The 17,428-nt window shown below is 46.0% G+C and overlaps 1 protein-coding gene across 1 annotated transcript; it reads right to left on the reverse strand.

Moving 5' to 3' along the window:
• Positions 1-313: 313 nt before the first annotated feature.
• On the reverse strand, positions 314-11,859 carry LOC139390963 (histone-lysine N-methyltransferase PRDM9-like). The gene is made up of 8 exons (XM_071138394.1): positions 11,842-11,859; positions 11,340-11,495; positions 11,113-11,212; positions 10,874-11,005; positions 7,871-8,142; positions 2,185-2,252; positions 1,743-1,933; positions 314-1,416 (listed from the first exon to the last, which is right to left on the reverse strand). Exons 2-8 carry the CDS (start codon positions 11,457-11,459, stop codon positions 314-316), a joined length of 1,986 nt encoding a protein of 661 aa, XP_070994495.1. The 5' UTR covers positions 11,460-11,495; positions 11,842-11,859.
• Positions 11,860-17,428: the final 5,569 nt, after the last annotated feature.

Consider the following 17,428-nt stretch of genomic DNA (forward strand, 5'->3'; position numbering starts at 1 on the left):
TATTAAAATCTTGTCATGTTTATAACTTGTGAGATATTCATTTCAGTTTAAAAATAATTTTCTTAATAGTTCATGTTTATACACAAATTTATGTAAGATTTCATACTATAAATTACGATTCATACATTTATGCGTATTCAATTCTATTACAATGACACAGTACTTTGAGAGAATTTAAAAAGTGTTGACAGTTTGATGAATATCATAATTTCTATCCAAATAGTTCAACAGTGTCTATACAAAGACGCATCATTCATGTTTCATGATGGAACATTACACTTCTATTAAATCACTGTCCCAATGTCAAGAGAATCTAAAGTTCCACTTCTTTACTCTTTTTACAACACTGGTGTCTCTTTAAGTCTCCTGACTGACTGAAACTCTTCCCACACTGAGAGCAGTGAAATGGCTTCTCTCCTGTGTGAGTACGCTGGTGTATCTTTAACTCTCCTGACTGACTGAAACTCTTCCCACACTGAGAGCAGTGAAATGGCTTCTCTCCTGTGTGAGTGCGCTGGTGTGTTCTGAGATTAATCTCTTGACTGAAACTCTTCCCACACTGAGAGCAGTGAAATGGCTTCTCTCCTGTGTGAGTGCGCTGGTGTGTTCTGAGATTACCCCCACTAGTGAAACTCTTCCCACACTGAGAGCAGTGAAATGGCTTCTCTCCTGTGTGAGTGCGCTGGTGTGTTCTGAGATTAATCTCTTGACTGAAACTCTTCCCACACTGAGAGCAGTGAAACGGCTTCTCTCCTGTGTGAGTGCGCTGGTGTATCTTTAAGTCTCCTGACTGACTGAAACTCTTCCCACACTGAGAGCAGTGAAACGGCTTCTCTCCTGTGTGAGTGCGCTGGTGTATCTTTAAGTCTCCTGACTGACTGAAACTCTTCCCACACTGAGAGCAGTGAAACGGCTTCTCTCCTGTGTGAGTGCGCTGGTGTGTTCTGAGATAACCCCCACTAGTGAAACTCTTCCCACACTGAGAGCAGTGAAATGGCTTCTCTCCTGTGTGAGTGCGCTGGTGTGTTCTGAGATTACCCCCACTAGTGAAACTCTTCCCACACTGAGAGCAGTGAAATGGCTTCTCTCCTGTGTGAGTGAGCTGGTGTGTTCTGAGATTACCCCCTCTAGTGAAACTCTTCCCACACTGAGAGCAGTGGTTTGATCGTGGCTTGTCCATCTCACTCTGTTTCCTGGTGGGAGCTGGGTTGGAGGAACTTGAGGTGGTTCCATGGTGCTGTGAGTTGCTGGAGGACATGAGATTCTCTGATCTGATCTCTCCACTCCTCAACAGTCTGACATACTCATCATGGTGACTTCTCTTTATGTGCTTGTGGAGGAAGATCTGAGAGGTGAAGGAGAACGGACAGCCAGAGCACGAGAAGATCTGGACCTGGGACGACTTAGCGTTCACATCTGAGAGAGACGAAGGGGAGAGAGAAAGAAGAGAAATCAAGATCACAAGGTGCATCATTATTGTTCCAGACAACTTCACATGAACAGAGAAAACTCAGGACCAGTATGATAATACACCACAGAAATCATATTTAAAATCAATGAGTTTCAATTGAGAAATGAGTAATAATGAGTATTAATACATATTAATGCGGTAATAGTGGGTATTAATGAGTAATAATGAGTATTAATGAAGTAATAGGAGGTAAAAAGAGAATGAATGTAAGAGGAGTGAAAAGTAAGGGCAGAGGCAGGGATGAAGAGGGGAGGAAGAGGGGAGAAATGACCTTTAGCAGAGCTCTTTTTGTCCCAGAGGTAGTCGAAGACAATGCCCAGGTCTCTGGCGTACTCCTCTCCGTACCAAACCAACAGCTCCTCTCCAACAGCTATGGGCTTACAGCAGCGGTACAGAATCCCTCCTCTGTACTGGAAGGACACCAGATTCTGCTCTTCTTCACGACGAGCACAGTTCACATACCTGAGAAGAGATAGGGAGAGACAGAGAGCAGTCGGGGGTTAATTATGTACAAGAGATTGAGGTCTTCAAGTAGGTGCAGTGGTTCCTCGCAATGGCGGAATGACGCAATTTACCACAATCTGCCACCATCTACCACAAAGTGTAGCGGCATAAAGCTCAAAACTTTTAATTGAGGAACCACTGTAGGTACAGAGAGAAACAGAAGGAGGAAGAGGACTGTGAGACTTCCTCTGTACTTCAGTGTTGCTCACCTCATCCAGTTGGAGTGAGTGTCTCTCCCAGCATCGATGTAGTCGTCCCAGTGTCTGCTCTTGTTGATCTGAGGAAAACAACTATTCATATTTAGTTAATTTTTTTTACCCCTTTTTCTCCCCAATTTCATGATGTCCAATTGTTTTAGTAGCTACTATCTTGTCTCGTCTCTACAACTCCCGTACGGGCTCGGGAGAGACGAAGGTTGAAAGTCATGCGTCCTCCGATACACAACCCAACCGCACTGCTTCTTAACACAGCGCGCATCCAACCCGGAAGCCAGACGCACCAATGTGTCGGAGGAAACACCGTGCACCTGGCAACCTTGGTTGGCGCGCACTGCGCCCGGCCCGCCACAGGAGTTGCTGGTGAGCGATGAGACAAGGACATCCCTACCGGCCAAGCCCCCCCTAACCCGGACGACGCTGGGCCAATTGTGCGTCGCCCCACGGACCTCCCGGTCGCGGCCGGTTACGACAGAGCCTGGGCACGAACCTAGAGTATCAGATGGCACAGCTGGCGGTGCAGTACAGCGCCCTTAACCACTGTGCCACCCGGGAGGCCCCTCATATTTAGTTTGATCAGGTCGGAAAAAAATTAAGAACTGTCATGTTGTGTCTTGTCTCTGTCCTTTCCCTTCACCCTGTCTCCCTCTGCTGGTCGTTGTTAGGTTACCTTTTCTCCCCCGCTTTCTCCCAGCTGTTCCTTGTCTCCTCTAACTACCCATTCACCCCGTTTCCCACCTGTTCCCTTTTTCCCTCTGATTAGGTCCCTATATCTCTCTCTGTTTCTGTTCCTGTCCTTGTCGGATTCTTGTTTGTGTTTCATGCCTGAGCCAGACTATCGTCATGTTTGCTGTAACCTTGTCCTGTCCTGTCGGAATCTGCCGGTCTATCTGAGCCTACCTATGTTTGGTTATTAAAGAAGCTCTGTTTAAGTTAGTTCGCTTTTGGGTCCTCATTCACTCACCATAACAGAAGAATCCGACCAAGAATGGACCCAGCGACTTCGGATCCTCTCCACTCAGCCGTCGGGATCCAGGGAGCGATGCTAGGCAGACACGAGCAGGAAGTGTCTGCTGCTCGACATGCCGTTGAGACCCTGGCCACCCAAGTCTCCAACCTCACAGAACAGGTTCACCATCTCCGCCTCGATCCACCGGCCACTTCCAGGGCTTTCGAATCTCCGGAGCCCAGAATCAATAACCCGCCGTGTTACTCTGGGGAGCCCACTGAATGCCGCTCGTTCCTCACCCAGTGTGATATTGTGTTTTCTCTCCAGCCCAACACTTACTCCAGGAGCACTGCTCGTGTCGCCTACGTCATATCTCTCCTTATTGGACGGGCTCGTGAGTGGGGCACGGCAATCTGGGAGGCAAGGGCTGAGTGTACTAACCAGTATCAGGACTTTAAGGAGGAGATGATACGGGTTTTTGATCGATCTGTTTTTGGGGAGGAGGCTTCCAGGGCCCTGTCTTCCCTATGTCAAGGTAATCGATCCATAACAGACTACTCTATTGAGTTTCGCACTCTTGCTGCCTCCAGTGGCTGGAACGAGCCGGCTTTGCTCGCTCGTTTTCTGGAGGGTCTCCGCGCAGAGGTAAAGGATGAGATTCTCTCCCGGGAGGTCCCTTCCAGCGTGGATTCCCTGATTGAACTCGCTATTCGCATTGAGCGACGGGTTGATCTGCGTCACCGAGCTCGTGGAAAGGAGCTCGCGTTCTCCGTTGCCCCCCTCTCCGCATCACTACCATCTTCCTCTGCCGGCTCGGGAGCTGAGCCTATGCAGCTGGGAGGTATCCGCATCTCGACTAAGGAGAGGGAACGGAGAATCACCAACCGCCTCTGTCTCTATTGCGGTTCTGCTGGTCATTTTGTCACTTCATGTCCAGTAAAAGCCAGAGCTCATCAGTAAGCGGAGGGCTACTGGTGAGCGCTACTACTCCTGTCTCTCCTTCAAGATCCTGCACTACCTTGTCGGTCCATCTACGCTGGACCGGTTCGTCAGCTTCCTGCAGTGCCTTAATAGACTCTGGGGCGGAGGGCTGTTTTATGGACGAGACCTGGGCTCGGGAACATGACATTCCTCTCAGACAGTTAAGGGAGTCCACGGCCTTGTTCGCCCTGGATGGTAGTCCTCTCCCCAGGATTCAGCGTGAGACGCTACCTTTAACCCTCACTGTTTCTGGTAATCATAGCGAAACCATTTCTTTTTTGATTTTTCGTTCACCTTTTACACCTGTTGTTTTGGGCCATCCCTGGCTAGTTTGTCATAATCCTTCCATTAATTGGTCTAGTAATTCTATCCTCTCCTGGAACGTCTCTTGTCATGTGAAATGTTTAATGTCTGCTATCCCTCCTGTTTCCTCTGTCTCTTCTTCACAGGAGGAGCCTGGTGATTTGACAGGGGTGCCGGAGGAATATCACGATCTGCGCACGGTGTTCAGTCGGTCCAGGGCCACCTCTCTTCCTCCACACCGGTCGTATGATTGTAGTATTGATCTCCTTCCGGGAACCACTCCCCCCCGGGGTAGACTATACTCTCTGTCGGCTCCCGAACGTAAGGCTCTCGAGGATTATTTGTCTGTAGCTCTTGACGCCGGTACCATAGTCCCCTCCTCCTCTCCCGCCGGAGCGGGGTTTTTTTTTGTCAAGAAGAAGGACGGGTCTCTGCGCCCCTGCATAGATTATCGAGGGCTGAATGACATAACAGTTAAGAATCGTTATCCGCTTCCTCTTATGTCTTCAGCCTTCGAGATCCTGCAGGGAGCCAGGTTTTTCACTAAGTTGGACCTTCGTAACGCTTACCATCTCGTGCGCATCAGGGAGGGGGACGAGTGGAAGACGGCGTTTAACACTCCGTTAGGGCACTTTGAATACCGGGTTCTTCCTTTCGGCCTCGCTAACGCTCCAGCTGTCTTTCAGGCATTAGTCAATGATGTCCTGAGAGACATGCTGAACATCTTTGTTTTCGTTTACCTTGACGATATCCTGATTTTTTCACCGTCACTCCAGATTCATGTTCAGCACGTTCGACGTGTCCTCCAGCGCCTTTTAGAGAATTGTCTTTTTGTGAAGGCTGAGAAGTGCACTTTTCATGCCTCCTCCGTCACATTTCTCGGTTCTGTTATTTCCGCTGAAGGCATTAAGATGGATCCCGCTAAAGTCCAAGCTGTCATTGATTGGCCCGTCCCTAAGTCACGCGTCGAGCTGCAGCGCTTTCTCGGCTTCGCGAACTTCTATCGTCGTTTCATCCGTAATTTCGGTCAGGTGGCCGCTCCTCTCACAGCCCTTACTTCTGTCAAGACGTGCTTTAAGTGGTCCGTTTCCGCCCAGGGAGCTTTTGATCTCCTCAAGAATCGTTTTACATCCGCTCCTATCCTTGTTACACCTGACGTCTCTAGACAGTTCGTTGTCGAGGTTGACGCGTCAGAGGTGGGCGTGGGAGCCATTCTTTCTCAGCGCTCCCTCTCTGACGACAAGGTCCACCCATGCGCGTATTTTTCTCATCGCCTGTCGCCGTCGGAACGTAACTATGATGTAGGTAACCGCGAACTGCTCGCCATCCGGTTAGCCCTAGGCGAATGGCGACAGTGGTTGGAGGGGGCGACCGTTCCTTTTGTCGTTTGGACTGACCATAGGAACCTTGAGTACATCCGTTCTGCCAAACGACTTAATGCGCGTCAGGCGCGTTGGGCGCTGTTTTTCGCTCGTTTTGAGTTCGTGATTTCTTATCGTCCGGGCTCTAAGAACACCAAGCCTGATGCTTTGTCTCGTCTCTTCAGTTCTTCAGTAGCCTCCACTGACCCCGAGGGGATTCTCCCTGAGGGGCGTGTTGTCGGGTTGACTGTCTGGGGAATTGAGAGGCAGGTAAAACAAGCGCTCACTCACACTCCGTCGCCGCGCGCTTGTCCTAGGAACCTTCTTTTCGTTCCCGTTCCTACTCGTCTGGCCGTTCTTCAGTGGGCTCACTCTGCCAAGTTAGCCGGCCACCCTGGCGTTCGGGGTACGCTTGCTTCCATTCGCCAGCGTTTTTGGTGGCCCACCCGGGAGCATGACACGCGTCGTTTCGTGGCTGCTTGTTCGGTCTGCGCGCAGACTAAGTCCGGTAACTCTCCTCCTGCCGGCCGTCTCAGGCCGCTTCCTATCCCCTCTCGACCGTGGTCTCACATCGCCTTAGATTTTGTCACCGGACTGCCTTCGTCAGCGGGGAAGACTGTTATTCTTACGGTTGTCGATAGGTTCTCTAAGGCGGCTCATTTCATTCCCCTTGCTAAGCTTCCTTCTGCTAAAGAGACGGCACAAATCATCATCGAGAATGTTTTCAGAATTCATGGCCTTCCGTCAGACGTCGTTTCGGTCAGAGGTCCGCAATTCACGTCTCAATTTTGGAGGGAGTTTTGCCGTTTGATTGGGGCTTCCGTCAGTCTCTCTTCCGGCTTTCACCCCCAGTCTAACGGTCAAGCAGAACGGGCCAATCAGACTATTGGTCGCATCTTACGCAGTCTTTCTTTTCGCAACCCTGCGTCTTGGTCAGAACAGCTCCCCTGGGCAGAATACGCCCACAACTCGCTTCCTTCGTCTGCGACCGGGCTATCTCCTTTTCAGAGTAGCCTCGGGTACCAGCCTCCGCTGTTCTCATCTCAGTTCGCCGAGTCCAGCGTCCCCTCCGCTCAGGCTTTTGTCCAACGTTGCGAGCGCACCTGGAAGAGGGTCAGGTCTGCACTTTGCCGTTATAGGGCGCAGACTGTGAGGGCTGCTAATAAGCGTAGAACTAAGAGTCCTAGATATTGTCGCGGTCAGAGAGTTTGGCTCTCCACTCAGAACCTTCCCCTTAAGACGGCTTCTCGCAAGTTGACCCCGCGGTTCATTGGTCCGTTCCGTATTTCTCGGGTCATTAATCCTGTCGCAGTTCGACTTCTTCTTCCGCGATACCTTCGTCGCGTCCACCCGGTCTTCCATGTCTCCTGTATTAAGCCCGTTCTTCGCGCCCCCGCTCGTCTTTCCCCCCCCCCCCCCCCATCCTTGTCGAGGGCGCACCCATCTACAGGGTCCGCAGGATTTTGGACATGCGTCCTCGGGGCCGTGGTCACCAGTACCTTGTCGATTGGGAGGGGTACGGTCCTGAGGAGAGGAGTTGGGTTCCCTCTCGGGACGTGCTGGACCGTGCGCTGATCGAGGATTTCCTCCGTTGCCGCCAGGTTTCCTCCTCGAGTGCGCCAGGAGGCGCTCGGTGAGTGGGGGGGTACTGTCATGTTGTGTCTTGTCTCTGTCCTTTCCCTTCACCCTGTCTCCCTCTGCTGGTCGTTGTTAGGTTACCTTTTCTCCCCCGCTTTCTCCCAGCTGTTCCTTGTCTCCTCTAACTACCCATTCACCCCGTTTCCCACCTGTTCCCTTTTTCCCTCTGATTAGGTCCCTATATCTCTCTCTGTTTCTGTTCCTGTCCTTGTCGGATTCTTGTTTGTGTTTCATGCCTGAGCCAGACTATCGTCATGTTTGCTGTAACCTTGTCCTGTCCTGTCGGAATCTGCCGGTCTATCTGAGCCTACCTATGTTTGGTTATTAAAGAAGCTCTGTTTAAGTTAGTTCGCTTTTGGGTCCTCATTCACTCACCATAACAAGAACAGCCCAATGACACACAGTACGTACGCGCGCGCGCACACACACACACACACACTTCTCTCACCACCCAGGAGTAGCCACTCTCCATGGCTTGTTCCTTGTCTGTGATCTCTCCTTCATAAGGTCCATAGTGGGCTCCTGCAGGCACAGTGTTTCCATGGTTGAACACCCCCAGTCCTGCTTCAGGGATGCTTGATGTCCTGATCTCCAGGCCGGACGGGAGGGTGAGTCTGGCCCTGTCAGAGGTTCCTAGAGGGGCAGGGATGTCCGGGACGAAGAGGGGAGGACCATGGACCCCACACTCCTCCATGAAGAAAGACTTGCAGTCCTCACAGTCTGGGAGAGAGAAAGAAAAACAGAACATGTTAAACATCAGTTATTATGATGATGATGAAGACATGCATTAAAAATATAAAAAAACAGCTAGGTTGAGTGAAAGAGAGCACACAAAAAACTATTCATACCTCAGCTTAAACATCAGCGCCACAGGTAAGCTGTGAACAATCTGAGAGACAAGGCAAGAAGGGTCTTCTACGCCATCAAAAGGAACATAAAATTTGACATACCAATTAGGATCTGGCTAAAAATACTTGAATACTTGAATCAGTTATAGAACCCATTGCCCTTGATGGTTGTGAGGTCTGGGGTCTGCTCACCAACCATAATTTCACAAAATGATTTAACTAGGCAAGTCAGTTAAGAACAAATTCTTATTTACAATGATGCCTCCCAGTTAACTGCCTTGTTCAGGGGGAGAACAACATATTTTTACCTTGTCAGCTCAGGGATTCGATCCAGCAACCATTCAGTTACTGGCCCAATGCTCTAACCACTAGGCTACCTGCTGCCCGAAAAACAGCCCCACAGAGCCCCTGGACAGCAACACAATTAGACCCAACCAAATCATGAGAAAACAAAAAGATAATTATTTCCAATGTGTCAAGTAATTAACAAATAAACAGAGCCAACTAGAATGCTATTTGGCCCTAAACAGAGAGTACACAGTGGCAGAATACCTGACCACTGTGACTGACCCAAACTTAAGGAAAGCTTTGACTATGTACAGACTCAGTGAGCATGGCCTTGCTATTGAGAAAGGCCGCTGTAGGCAGACCTGAATCTCAAGAGAAGACAGGCTATGTGAACACTGCCCACAAAATGAGGTGGAAACTGAGCTGCACTTCCTAACCTCCTGCCCAATGTATGACCATATTAGAGACACATATTTCCCTCAGATTACACAGACCCACAAAGAATTTGAAAACAAATCCAATTTTGATTAACTCCCATATCTACTGGGTGAAATACCACAGTGTGACATCACAGAGGCTTCAGCAAGATTTGTGACCTGTTGCCACAAGAAAAGGGCAACCAGTGAAGAACAAACACCATTGTAAATACAACTAGAGGTCGACCGATTAAGCAACCTTACAGTTAACTAGTCCAACGCTCAAACCACCTCCCTCTCATTGCACTCCACGAGGAGCCTGACTGTTACACAAATGCAGTAGAAGCCAAGGTAAGTTGCTAGCTAGCATTAAACTTATCTTATAAAAAACCAATCATAATCACTAGTTAACTACACATGGTTGATGATATTACTCGTTTATCTAGCGTGTCCTGCGTTGCATATAATCGATCCAACTCTGGGGGATGAACACCAATTGCTCGTTGCTCCAATGTGTACCTAAACATAAACATCAATGCCTTTCTTAAAATCAATACACAGAAGCATATATTTTTTAAACCTGCATATTTAGCTAAAAGAAATCCAGGTTAGCAGGCAATATTAACCAGGTGAAATTGGCGTTCATTGCACGCAGAGTCAGTGTATATGCAACATTTACTGCCGCCTAATTTGCCAGAATTTTATGTAATTATGGCATAACATTGAAGGTTGTGCAATGTAACAGGAATATGTAGACTGATGGATGCCACCCGTTAGATAAAATACGGAACGGTTCCGTATTTCACTGAAAGAATAAACGTTTTGTTTTCGAAATGATAGTTTCCAGATTCGATCATATTAATGACCAAAGGCTCGTATTTCTGTGTTATTATGTTAGAATTAAGTCTATGATTTGATAGAGCAGTCTGACTGAGCAGCAGCAGGCTCGTAAGCATCCATTCATACAGCACTTTCGTACGTTTTGCCAACAGCTCTTCGCAAGCACAGCGCTGTTTATGGCTTCAAGCCTATCAGCCTAATGGCTGGTGTAACCAATGTGAAATGGCTAGCTAGTTAGCTGGGTGTGCGCTAATAGCGTTTCAAACGTCACTCGCTCTGAGACTTGGAGTAGTTATTCCCCTTGCTCTGCAAGGGCCGCGGCTTTTGTGGAGCGATGGGTAATGCTGCTTTGAGTGTGGCTGTTGTCGATGTGTTCCTGGTTCGAGCCCAGGTTGGAGCGAGGAGAGGGACAGAAGCTATACTGTTACACTGGCAATATTGTAGTGCCTATAAGAACATCCAATAGTCAAAGATATATGAAATACAAATGGTGTAGAGAGAAATAGTCCTATAAATACTATATTAACTACAACCTAAAACTTCTTACCTGGGAATATTGAAGTCTCATGTTAAAAGGAACCACCAGCTTTCATATGTTCTCATGTTCTGAGCAAGGAACTCAAACGTTAGCTTTTTTACATGGTACATATTGCACTTTTACTTCTCCAACACTTTGTTTTTGCATCATTTAAACCAAATTGAACATGCTTCATTATTTATTTGAGGCTAAATTGATTTTTATTGATGTATTATATTAAGTTAAAATAAGTGTTGTAATTGTCATTATTGTCATTAAGAATCGTCCGATTAATCGGTATCGGCTTTTTTGGGCCTCCAACAATCGGTATAGAAAAATCATAATCGGTCGACCTCTAAATACAACCCATATTTATGCTTATTTATTTTCCCTTTGGTACTTTAACTATTTGCACATCATTACATCACTGCATATATACATAATATGACATTTGAAATGTCTTTATTCTGAGAGAGAGATAGATAGAGAGAGAGATAGAAAGTGATAGATACACAGAGAGAGATTGAGAGATAATGACTCACAGAGGTAGTGATCATCTTTGGGGACCTCCTCCTCTGTGTAAGTGATTCTTGGTCTGTCTCTCAGATTTCTGCTGCGCTTGTGTGTATTCAGCTCTGCTTTCTGCCTTTCCAGCCACTCTCTCTTAGACAGGCCTGGTACAAACACAAAATAAGCTATTTTTCTGAAGCCAAATGAAACAAACGGGTTTTAAATCACCATATCAAACTCTTAACAGTCTATTCTTGTCTGTCTCTGTTACCTGAGGTTGATGGTTTGGGGTGCAACAAACGAGCCCCTTGCTGTGTGGAACTCCCTGCCTCCCCTCCACTGGTGCTGGGGGTCGCTTCACTCTGACCCTCCTGGAAAGAGACAAGAGGAGAGTTCAAACTGACCACTTGGTCTGTGTGTCATCATCACCTTTGATTTGAAACAACATGAATGAAAATATATTGTGTGTTGTGTTATGTGTATGACAGTAACACACACCGTGGCTCCTAGCCCCTCCTGTACTCCACTGTGGGTGTCTGCTGGGCTGCCGTCTCTGAGGAAGGCCACTTCTTCTTCTGTCAGCTCCTCCATTAATGGCTGGGCGGGTTCTGTCCCCATATTACTGGGTCCTGCCTCCTCGCCACTGGGTGGCTGCTGAGGATCAAAGGAGAGGGGTGGGGGGGGACAGAGCGTTATATGACAAATATGACAATGATGAACAGACAGAGTTGTCAGCCCTCTTTATCTACAGTAGAGCAATTACATACCGAACATGATATACATGTTGAATTCAGGGCTGTAACACAACAAAATATGGAATAGGTCAAGGGGTATGAATACTTTCTGAAGACACTTTATAACCATAATTTAATTAATTGGTTCACACTTCACAGCTCCAGTCATTGACAGGACTAGTATCTGCTAGCGTAGTGAAGAAGAGAAACAAAAACACACAAGATGTATTACATGCACCTGTGCAGGTGTTTTAAAAAACAGTTACCTGTACTGTAAGTGTAGCAGGTGTGGCAGGTTTGTCAGGCTGAGGGACTCCCTGAGATGCTGCTGGTCTCCTGGTTGGGCGTCGGAAGCTCCGGGATGCTGTGGGGAAAGATCAGAAAATTAATATAAGTCCTACCTAGCTACTAACAGACCTCTTCTATTAGGGACGTCAAACGTTCAGCCTGCTGCACAAGCCTTAACTTAGAGCGCCTGGTTAAATTGTCTTTAGGACCATTTTTTATTCATCTCTAAAATGGTTAAACTAATGAGAAATATATGTGATTATATAAAAAAATCTGTGAGTTTGCTTAATTTACTATCATCCTAACTTAAGATATTTAATTATGTGAATTAATGTATTTTACACTACTTTCCATGAAGTGGACAGTATGTGTTACTACTTTAAACAACCCCATGTTTTGAACGCATCAAATTGGGGGGAAATAACCTCCCTTTGACCTCAGATTGATGATTTCAGGAGTAAAGTTTATAGTCAAAATGGCACAGAATGGATCAATTACTTTATTTACATAGGTTTTCAGACCCTTTGCTATGAGACTTGAAATTGAGCTCAGGTGTATCCTGTTTCCATTGATAATCCTTGAGATCTTTCTACAACTTGATTGGAGTCCACCTGTGGTAAATTAAATAGATTGGACATGATTTGAAAAGAAACACACCTGTCTATATAAGGTCCCACAGTTGACAGTGCATGTCAGAGCAAAAACCCAAGCTATGAGGTGGAAGGAATTGTCCGTAGAGCTCCAAGACAAGATTGTGTCGAGGCACAGATCTGGGGAAGGGGGAAAAAAATAATGTCTGCAGCATTGAAGGTCCCCAAGAACACAGTGGCCTCCATCATTCTTAAATGCAAGGAGTTTGGAGCCATCAAGACTCTGGCCGCCCGGCCAAACTGAGCAATCGGGGAGAAGGGCCTTGGTCGGGGAGGTGACCAAGAACCCGATGGTCACTCTGACAAAGCTCTAGAGTTCTGCTGTGGAGATGGGAGAACCTTCCAGAAGGACAACCATCTCTGCAGCACTCTACCAATCAGGCCTTTATGGTAGAGTGGCCAGACGGAAACCACTCCTCAAAAAATGGCACATGACAGCCTGCTTGGAGTTTTCCAAAAGGCACCTAAAGGACTCCGACAATGAGAAACAAGATTCTCTGGTCTGATGATACCAAGATTGAACTCTTTGGCCTGAATGCCAAGTGTCACGTCTGGAGGAAACCTGGCACCATCCCTACGGTGAAGCAGGGTGGTGGCAGCATCATGCTGTGGGATGTTTTTCAGCAGCAGGGACTGTGAGACTAGTCTGGATTGAGGGAAAGATGAACAGAGAAAATTACAGAGAGATCCTTGATGAAAACCTGCTCCAGAGCACTCAGGACCTCAGACTGGGGCGATGGCTCACCTTCCAACAGAACAACGACCCTAAACACACAGCCAAGACAATGCAGGAGTGGCTTAAGGACAAGTCTCTGAATGTCTCTGGAAAATAGCTGTGCAGCGACGCTCCCCATCCAACCTGACAGAGCTTGAGAGAATCTACAGAGAAGAATGGGAGAAACTCCCCAAATACAGGTGTGCCACGCTTGTAGCTTTATACCCAAGAAGACTTGAGGCTGTAGTTGCTGCCAAAGGTGTTTCAACAAAGTACTGAGTAAAGGGTCTGAATACTTATGTAAATATGATATTTCAGTTTTTATTATTTTTTTTATAAATTTGCAAAAATGAATAAAAACCTGTTTTTGCTTTGTCATTATGGGTTATTGTGTGTAGATTGATGAGGGGGAAAAAACATTTAATCAATTTTAGAATAAGGCTGTGATGAACAAAATGTGGAAAAAGTTAAGGGGTCTTTACGAATGCACTGTACACAACATTCCTATATGTTTTTTGAGCCGTGTTAGATGTAACAGGACATACAACCTGATAATCGATGAGTGATAAGGTACTCTTTCTGTTTTGGCGATCCTGTATAAAAATGAAGCACTCCAAAATGTAAAAGAATGTGTTCTGCAGGTTGTCCTCTAACAAGTGATGGAAAAATATCTCCAGCTTCCATGTATCTGGGTAGGTCGTAACTGTCTACTAGCTTAGCGGTATCTGGGTAGGTCCTACCTACTAGTCATACTGAGTAGTCATACTGAGTTAGGTTCCTGTTTCTCTCTTGATATTCAATAAGCATCATAGACTAGTATTAACAGGCCTTCTCTTTCTACTAACATGATACGTCTTACAACATCCTCGTTTACTACTACAGCTCTACCTGGTGGGCATCTCTCCAGTCGAGGGGTCCACTCATCCTCCTCTGAGTCGCTGGGTGCAAAAAGCGGAGCAGTGTTCAACAATTTAGGCCTGCTTCTCCTCATAAACGCAGGTACTGGGGATTTCAGCCCTGAGGGACACATTAGCACACACAGTAGATTCTCTGATCAATACAACACACAGTAGAGAGAGGTGTAGAGCAGTTTTGCGGGGACCAGCAAGGTCTGAGCAAAAATGTTGATGTTTTACAGTGAATTTCCTGTAATTCTAAGAAACAAATGCCAGGGCTTTATTGTGTTCATATTCATATGCTATAATGTAACCTCCAGGGTATTTTGGAGGGATGAGGCCCTAAGAGAAACCACGCCTTGCGGGAGCTGCTGGTTGGGTATGTGGTATGCCAGTGAGTAGAGACATGGCACAATACAACACAAAGGCAGAGAGACTCCGCTATGACAGGAGTTTAAAATAAACGAAAGTAATACTGATAAATGTCAAATGTTCTTTTGTCTCTATTCAAATCTCGGACACTTACCTATAGTAAGCATAGCCAGGTGGTTCCTCTTCAAGTTTCTGTACCGCACTTTCTCACATTTCACTAGATGGGTCCATTCCATCTTTGAGAAATAGGTCTTCAAATCATGGAAATCATCCTAGTGCGAGTCCACAGGTGTATGACATTGGCCCAGGTATAAATGCCAAATACAGGAATCACCTGAACATCTCAGATAGCTACATAGCTAGATAGGTGGCTAAATGTTATAATGTTAGTAACGTTAAGTTACCTCTCCATCATCAGTATCTTTGATTATGCCAGTTAGTTACCGTTAGCTGATAGGATAGCTAGGCATTGTTCAACTCACCTCATCCGAAGAACTCATCCTTGCCTGTTGTTGTCGTCCCTGAGTTCCTTTGACCCTGAACTTGTAGCTACAGTAACTTATTGCTAGTCAAATTCGAAATATAGGAAAATTGTTAGCTAATATCATTATCAACTGTTAATTTGTCAGCAAGTTGCTAATTTAACTATTTTGGTAAACTAGCTAAAGTTAGCGTTACCCTTTTAGCTAGATAGCTACCACTAGCTAGCTATACATTTATTTCAGTACAGTAACGTTGAAGTAGCTAGCTAATTTAGCACTGGCGAACTTGTTGATGGTAATTTAGCTAGCTACATTACCGAGCTAACAAATTATTCTAAATATAGCCGATAAAATAGCAATGTTGTACAATGTTGAGCCTGTTATTCTTGTTAGCTAGCTAAATTACCTGCCTTTTGAAACCGTTGTTTGGGAAAAACTTTAAACTGAGGTAAATTGTGAGAGCAACTGAGCACGAGAACTTCTGGCGCCAAACATACAACCGCGCGAAAGAAGGTGGAAAATCACTGACTGAACTCCCTCTGCCCAGGTTCCCCTGGTGCTGCACGACGCCGGGATTTCTGGAATCGACTCCGACTTCTGTGGTTGGATTCATTGGAGTCGACTCTGGCTTCTGTGGTTACATTCATTGGAGTCGACTCTTGTTCGACTCCCAGAACACGCTGAAGCGGATGTGTACGCACAACCAACCTAATATTGCAGAGTCCTACTAGGAATACTGCGTTTACGTTCTAGGGGACTGGCATGGTGCATGATGCTGACCATTTGCCTATAAAATGCGTGTTTTGTTTGAATATAGACGGTGAAATGTAGGAACTATAATTTTTCAGTGATATTTCTACTGTGCTCTGCTTTGATCCCATGGAATGATGCTGTGATTAACCTATTATTTGCCATGTTATAGCCCTATTCAGACGGATATTACTAGATACGTTGGTTTTGTAATTATTATCCAAGCATGTGCATTATTCCAGATGATTTTCACACAGTATTAGTTTTCCAAACTGCCCCCTGTAATTCTTAAATTGTTGTAATTCAAATCAAATTGTATTGGTCACATATACATTTAGCAGATGTTATTGTGGGTGTAGCGAAATGCTTGTGTTCCTACCACCAACAATTGAATTGACTCCTATTGATAGCCCCTACTTTAGTGAACTTGAGTGAGACATTGCAGCCAAGATATTGCGAAATACAGCATTCGATGCACGGTTCTGACTGTCTGCCTTGTGGCGGGAGATGCCTACAAATTCCTGGCTATGCCCCTTCCATGTCTCTCTCTCATGCTAGCTTGCTCTTCCTTTGTTGTAAAATGCAAGAGTTTGTGTTCTCTAAATAGACTACAGAAAATTGTTTCCTTCCTAGAGGAATCGAAGCTTGACACCTAGAAATGGGAGTCTAGGAATCTATTATTTTGGATTCGACTCCCCACCTCTAGTTGCAACTTGCCAGTGTTGCTGTATGAATATGAATATGAATAACCCCTATGATGTAACTGGAATGATGAGATAGATGGTCTTCTTTTATATTATTGTTTTATTATTTCACTGTCATACTGTGTTCGATCTTGTCTAGCCATCTTGTCTCAAGAGGACCACAATGGAAACAAGTCCCAGACTTTATTGTGTGTTATCCTCGATGATTTTATTCATGTGCATGTATGGCTGGTTAGACTGTAAACTCTCCTTCCAGACTCACATCAAACATCTCCAATCCAAAGTTAAATCTGGAATTGGCTTCCTATTTCGCAACAAAGCATCCTTCACTCATGCTGCAAAACATACCCTTGTAAAACTGACCATCCTACCGATCCTTGACTTCAGCGATGTCATTTACAAAATAGCCTCCAATACTCTACTCAATAAATTGGATGCAGTCTATCACAGTGCCATCCATTTTGTCACCAAAGCCCCATATACTACCCACCACTGCGACCTGCACGCTCTCGTTGGCTGGCCCTCGCTTCATACTCGTCACCAAACCCACTGGCTCCAGGTCATCTACAAGACCCTGCTAGGTAAAGTCCCCCCTTATCTCAGCTCGCTGGTCACCATAGCAGCACCCACCTGTAGCACGCGCTCCAGCAGGTATATCTCTCTGGTCTTCTCCAAAACCAATTCTTCCTTTGGCCACCTCTCCTTCCAGTTCTCTGCTGCCAATGACTGGAACGAACTACAAACATCTCTGAAACTGGAAACACTTATCTCCCTCACTAGCTTTAAGCACCAGCTGTCAGAGCAGCTCACAGATTACTGCACCTGTACATAGCCCATTTATAATTTAGCCCAAACAACTACCTTTTCTCCTACTGTATTTATTTATTTTGCTCCTTTGCACCCCATTATTTTTATTTCTACTTTGCACATTCTTCCACTGCAAATATACCATTCCATTGTTTTACTTGCTATATTGTATTTACTTTGCCACCATGG

Source organism: Oncorhynchus clarkii, chromosome 31 (genome assembly GCF_045791955.1).
Source record: "Oncorhynchus clarkii lewisi isolate Uvic-CL-2024 chromosome 31, UVic_Ocla_1.0, whole genome shotgun sequence".
NCBI lineage: Eukaryota > Metazoa > Chordata > Actinopteri > Salmoniformes > Salmonidae > Oncorhynchus > Oncorhynchus clarkii.

What these genes read in the sequence shown, in the direction of transcription:
- LOC139390963 (XM_071138394.1), bottom strand. Translation starts at nt 11,459, where the DNA reads ATGGGGACAGAACCCGCCCAGCCATTAATGGAGGAGCTGACAGAAGAA. An exon ending in CAAAGATGATCACTACCTCT is followed by an intron (nt 8,143 to 10,873) that starts GTGAGTCATTAT and finishes TCTCTCTCCCAG; the next exon opens with ACTGTGAGGACTGCAAGTCT. An exon ending in AGAGTGGCTACTCCTGGGTG is followed by an intron (nt 2,253 to 7,870) that starts GTGAGAGAAGTG and finishes TGTTTTCCTCAG; the next exon opens with ATCAACAAGAGCAGACACTG.